The sequence below is a fragment of the Megascapheus bottae genome, chromosome 2, assembly GCF_031878675.1.
Source record: "Megascapheus bottae isolate mThoBot1 chromosome 2, mThoBot2.hap1, whole genome shotgun sequence".
In the NCBI taxonomy this organism is placed as follows: Eukaryota; Metazoa; Chordata; class Mammalia; order Rodentia; family Geomyidae; genus Megascapheus; species Megascapheus bottae.
The window spans coordinates 27913068-27919067 of NC_143510.1; the positions used below are offsets into that span (position 1 = coordinate 27913068).

At 40.6% G+C, this 6000-nt stretch overlaps 1 protein-coding gene across 5 annotated transcripts in view; it reads right to left on the reverse strand.

The window, feature by feature from the left end:
* Positions 1–4614, reverse strand: part of Cfap20dc (CFAP20 domain containing) — a 183722-nt gene extending 179108 nt beyond the window's left edge. For all 5 annotated transcript variants that reach the window (XM_090323162.1, XM_090323155.1, XM_090323169.1 and 2 more), the window contains exons 1-2: positions 4378–4614; positions 1847–1936 (exon numbers count right to left, since the gene is read on the reverse strand). In XM_090323162.1, the coding sequence (XP_090179288.1) occupies positions 1847–1936; positions 4378–4398 (111 nt within the window). In that variant the 5' untranslated portion in view covers positions 4399–4614. The remainder of the gene's footprint in view (positions 1–1846; positions 1937–4377) is intronic.
* Between the last annotated feature and the right edge of the window lie 1386 nt (positions 4615–6000).

Below are 6000 nucleotides of genomic sequence, written 5' to 3' on the forward strand. Positions count from 1 at the left end.
CTTTAAGCATAAAATTTCCTTTTCATATTAAAATAAGTACATTATCATGCAAAGAATTAAGTAACCAATAAATGTAGTAAACCCATCATAGCATCATCTTTATTTATTTGAAAAGAATATACTTGCACAAGGTATGTTATTTATTCCATTGATATACAAATGGCCATATACTTAAAACTTTTTCAATAGCATATAAGAATCTTCACATGGTTATAAACCACTGAATACTTCATGTCTAGCCCAGCTTTTCAAATATCATCTCCCATTTTGTTCTTTCCCTTATTCTCTTTCTCTTAGCCTTGATGGCCTTCTTGAAAATTCTAAGCTCTCCCCTAATACAATGGTTTTGAACAAGCTATTCCTTTTTCTGAAAGGTTATTCTTTCCACCGGCACCACTGGGTACCTAACTGATGTACAGAAGCCAAATGTCACTTCTTCAGGAAAGCCCTTCCTGATCTATATACTGAATAGACAGAGTATTATTTATCTCATTCATAGCAGCAGCTTTATAATTTTAGGTTTCTCTTTTCTATATCTTAAGTTTCTAGCCTATCAGTTGGGGAATACAGGTAATTATCCCACAAGGTTATCATTTAGATTATACAATATTCCACAACATATGTTATATGCTTAATGTTATGCTTGGCAAAGAGCAAGTGGTTAATTAATGAATAGTAGCTCTAAAACAATTCATAAAGGCATTTATTTACTGGTTATACAAGAGACAAGAGGAAATGACAGAGATAGAGGTTTTTAGATGTGATAGGTCCTATTTTGCCTATGAAGTAGTGGGTAACAAATAACTTGTAGTGAATGAAGAGGACAGGCTTGTCCAGAGTGTGAGTTGAGGATGAGAATCTGAAGCCTAATGGCTAGAAAATGGAAGATGATAGAGAAATGATCATTTTGAAAACTAAGGCAATGTAACAGTAAAACTCCTTGGACTGTTCAGGATACATATATAGTGTTAACAATCTGAAAGCTGTGGATATTTTCTACAAAGGAACTGAAGAGCCACATACAGGCCAAGAAAGGACTGGCTTGAAAATTATAAGGAAAAGGAGCTAAGGCACTCAGTGACGCAACCAGAAAATGATTGAAAGGTTACCTTGGTTTTAAAATTGTGGGGAAAAGGGGCCAGGAGTTTGGCCTAGTGATTAAAGTGCTTGCCTAGCATGCATGAAAACCCGGGTTCAATTCCTCGGTACCACATACGTAGAAAAAAGCCGGAAGTGGTGCTGAGGCTCAAGTGGTAGAGCTCTAGCTTTGAGAAAATCCAAGGACAGTGCTCAGGCCCTGAGCTCAAGCCCAGGACTGGAAAAAAAAAATTGTGGGGAAAATTAAGCATAGAAAATAAAGTAAATGAAACTAAATATAATGGAAAGGTAGAGGGTCAATGGCTAAAAGGTCTCAATTAGACTGAAGAACAAACACAGTGGAAGAAAACTGAACAAGCAATCGTAAGAATTAAAGACTGGGGTCACAGAAAGATGTCTCCATGTTTCACTTAGTAATTTCATAATTCCTACAGTTTGTAGTGATGAGATCTAGGGTGTGACTGTAGGCACGATGCTATAACAGAATGGAAGTGATTAAAAATAAGAAATCAAGCTGATAAATAAGTCACTTACAGCAATAACAAGAAGGGGTATGAACTTTGTGCCAAAGTCTTAAATAATGGAGGAGCAGTATCTAGAAGGGCTGCAAGTCAACAATGTCACAAAAGGATTTTGGAAGGAAAGAACAGGAAAAAGAGTTCTGAAACCTGATCATGGCCTTTTTACTACCTCCCCCCCCCCACACACACATCTCAGGATTTAGGTAGGTCTAACTTATGATACTTACTTTCCAAATCACAGATGGACTACCCAGGATCTTCCATTTTGCTCCAGGATTTTTCCCCTGGGCACTAAAGATTTCAACAAATGCACCTCCCTAGAAAATAAAAACAAGATATTTGAAGTGAAATTTAATGCTAAGCATGAAATAGTATCCATCACATAGTGTAAAACCTGTGTTCCAAACATCTGTCATTTAAGTAGGTCTGAGAAGAAACTTTATCCCTCTTTTTATGCCTTCATTATACCTTGATTATATCTAAGCTACAACTATTCTGATTTGAGGTCACCTTGGATTAATGGTTTAAGAAACTTATTTTTAAATCATGTTAAAAATTAGATAAATTATGCTATATAAATATTATGTATACAGATCATGTTTGTAAAATATCCTTTGCAATCTAGCTTAAATTCAATTCTGAAACCAAGCCAATAATTCAGATCATTATCTGTGAAATATAATCTTCCTAAATATACTGTCCAAAGCTCCAAAACTGGCTTTTTTTTAACACTCTGACATTGGATTTCCATTTGTAAATGGGTGTTAGGTTATCCATTTATGTTAGTAAACAAACATTATCAAGTACAATTCTGGAGATATAGCCAGGGTTCAAGAGGGCTATCAAAGATTATTCAAGAAAAAAAGAGAAAAATTAAGTAATTTAGTACTGATCAATAAAAAATGACTACAAAGGATTTAAGGGAAGATTTTATTTTAAGCATTAGCACAAGATTTTTTATTTATGCAAATCAATTTGGTAATGCTTCGGTAAAAGGCTAATTTCTGCAAAAAAGAATCATTTGTATATGCAGGTTACTTGTTCCCTGATGTAAACCTGGAAACACAGGGAAACGGACTTGTGTAAAGACATAAAACTGTTACTAAATGTCTATATGCTTTAATTATAAGAACAAGAGCAATAAATGATTATCCTCTAATGGGGATTTAGTGCAAATACTGAGATTCCTCCAAAGATCCATGTGATTTGAATTGCATGTATCATGAGAAGAAATCAGCCTCATTTTTGTAAAGAATGTCCAGTGTTTCATACTTTTCTCTGGAATATAAAGATATTTCATTTCTGAGACTTAACACCTAATCACTTGAAGTTTTGACATTTAATTTCTTCTTCCCTGGGCAATATCATGTGCAAAATCATATACAAGATAGCTTCTAAGAGCAAGTCATAGTTCAGTGTGAATTTTAAATTTGAGACAATTGGGTTTTTAAAAGGGAAAACCCCTCATACTTGGTGAAACAGCCAATGTTGTCTCCCTGATTCTTTTTCGTTTTCCCATGTTTTGTAAGTTTCTCCCAGCAGGCTTATGCTATATCACAATGGTATAACTTACCTATATCACATGAGTACACGCTAAATTTTAACTAATAATGATTTGTTTAACTGACATGGAAGAGAAGTTTATAATACTCTGTGCATAGGTAGTGTTTGCAACAAGACAGAAACATCAAAGAAGTAGGGTTACTGTTTAGGCACAGTGACAAAGGCCCTAACAGCAGGGCTGAGATGGTCAGGAGACTGTAAATAGGGAGTGTCATCTCAGGATGTGGTGAGGAGGGCAGGACAGGAAGTTACCACCAAAGAATAGCAGCAAGTGAACTGAGGAGAGCAGGACTTCCAGGGAGACAGACACCCCAGGATACTTAAGGTGATGGGAAATACCCAGAGGCAGGGTTCCTTCTCCATATGTGATCCAGGACAAAGAATCACTTGAAGGAGATGGTTTTAGTGGAACAGTTAACAACCCTATGGATGATTTCGAGTTACTAGATCTGGGGGGGAGGGAGGGAGCAGAAGGAGAAGGTCCAGAAATCTGCATTTTTATAAGTATCCCAAAGTGATACTAAGGTGAGACTCAACTATCCCAGTCAGGGTATAAATAACAGCACAGGGCCAAAGTGCTTATTTCCATTCTGAGTTTAATGGAAGCACCATTGACTCTCCCACACAGTCTGATATATCAGGGTATATTATAGGCAAGTATGCCAGGTGCTTGTTGAAACTCAACATTTCTGTGCATCCCTTTTTTCAGGACTGGGGACTGACCCAGCAGGAGATCTGGGATGAGGTTTCAGCCCTGTAAAACATTTTCATACAATTTTATGGTTATTATTAAAATGTTGTACAGGAGATGTTATCATTTCAGAAGTCAGGTAATTGAGTGCACAGATTTCTCAGATTTCTTTTTCGTTTCTTTTCTTTTTGGACAATGTCACCCGTTAACTATTTTAATCAGAATCTACCATCTGCTTGGAGAAACATCTCATTGGAGTATACATGGTCATATGCCTAGACCTCGGTTGCTTTTTTTTTTTTTTGCCCTAAATTTTTAGGTTAACTCATCTCTGCATTCTTTGTCACCCTTCCCCCAAGCCCATCCCTTAATTCTCTTTCCCCCCCGCCCCACCCATGGCCTTATGACTTGAGGGAGAGAGAGGGTTATCCTTCACCCAGCTCACGAGCTACCTCACCCCCAAGGAGAAACCTACAGACAGCTTGGAGAGCAGTTTCGGGTTACCTGGTACTCATTTTTGAACATTCCCGCGTGGGGGAGTGGAGCCCAGGACTCGGGGGGGACACAGAGTCCAGGGTTTCCAGCGAGTGGCGAGACCCTGGGCGGCTCGGAAGCTGCGGGCGGGTGGGCGGGCGAAGGGTTTCCCACGTTCCGCACCGATTCTGTCAGGCTCTTCTCAGTCCCCCGGGTCAGCTCCACTGCGAGTGGCTGACCCGCAGCATCATCACCACGGGCCCCGCCTTCGGGGGCGCCGGGGTTTGGTGAGGGAGCCTGAACCCGGGGCGGGCTCAGGGACGTCCGTCCCTCAGGGAGTGAGAACGCCCGTAACCTACGAGATAGGGAGGTGGCGCCTCAGCAGAAAGCGTCCCGCGCGCGCCCGCGCCCAGAAAAGGCGGGAGACCGCCTGCGCCCCGCCCCTGAGCACTACCGGAAAGGGGCGGGGCGCCGCGGGGCTCCGGACGCTCCCATTGGCTCCCACCAGGTCCGTGCGTATTGCGTAGCCCAGGCTTCTCAGGAAACCACCCCGTGTGCGCCGTTGCCCTGACAACAGAGAACCTCTAAGGGAAGAGGAACCATGGCTGGCCCTGTCCTTCAGTAGTTTGTGAGCCTCACAGCTGACATCTATCTACCCAGGTTCGGGACTTTTTCTGGTGTGACTGTCACAGTCGACATAACTCGAGGTTGATTGGGTGCCTTTTAGTTCCCAGGTTCCCAAACTTGGTTGCTGTGGCTAACAACTGGGGACAATTTTTTCCATGGACTCCCTGCAGTTCAAGTGTAGTGTCTGGGTTGGTCCCCTTTCAGATCCTCATACTTCCCCTCAGTGTCAGTTATGGCTTGGTATCATTCTCCTTCATCCAGAAGCCCCAACTATTTATTGTCCGTATCACATGTCTAGCGCTATGTGTCAGGTGTGTATAGAATGCAGAAATGATATCTAGGCTTACTCCTCGGGGCTAAGAGGAGATAAAGCAACATTTTAGCATGGAGCATCACACAGCTATGGATTGCATTGCAATTTCTTAAACCCATTATTCTGATTTTCAGATTTTGAATCTAGTATACTCATTTACCAACAAGTTTTTTGTTTTCCCTCCCAAAGCTCTGTTAGAGACTTCGTTAATTATGATCAATAGATACCGTCTCTGTCTTATAAACCTTATTATGTACAGTAACTGTTCAACCATTTAAGCTTCCAGTTCCACTTCCTGATATGTGTGTCCTTTTGTATAATCATCTCCTAATGGGACTTTGAAAGATTGATGTTTCATGAATGGCAATATGATGAAATTGTTGAGATGCACTTTTTGAAACTGGGTTACAAAAAGACTAATGTCGATTTTCTGTTTTTCCTTCCTCCTTTCCCTCTTCTATCTTTCCTAATTTTTCTTGCCACCTCTTCTTTGTTATCTTGGCCTTCATTTTGAGGGAAACAAGATGCTGTGTTGAGGGTGGTCCCACTAAGAGGCCTACATGAGAGTAAACTCAAAAATAGTCCCAGTTAGGACCCAAAGCCTGTCAATAGCCAGCCTACATGAGTGGTCAATAAAGTCTTGATGTGACTCCATCCTTGGTCAATGCTTAGATTGTAATCCTGACCTTAAGCAACTACACATTTAAGTTACA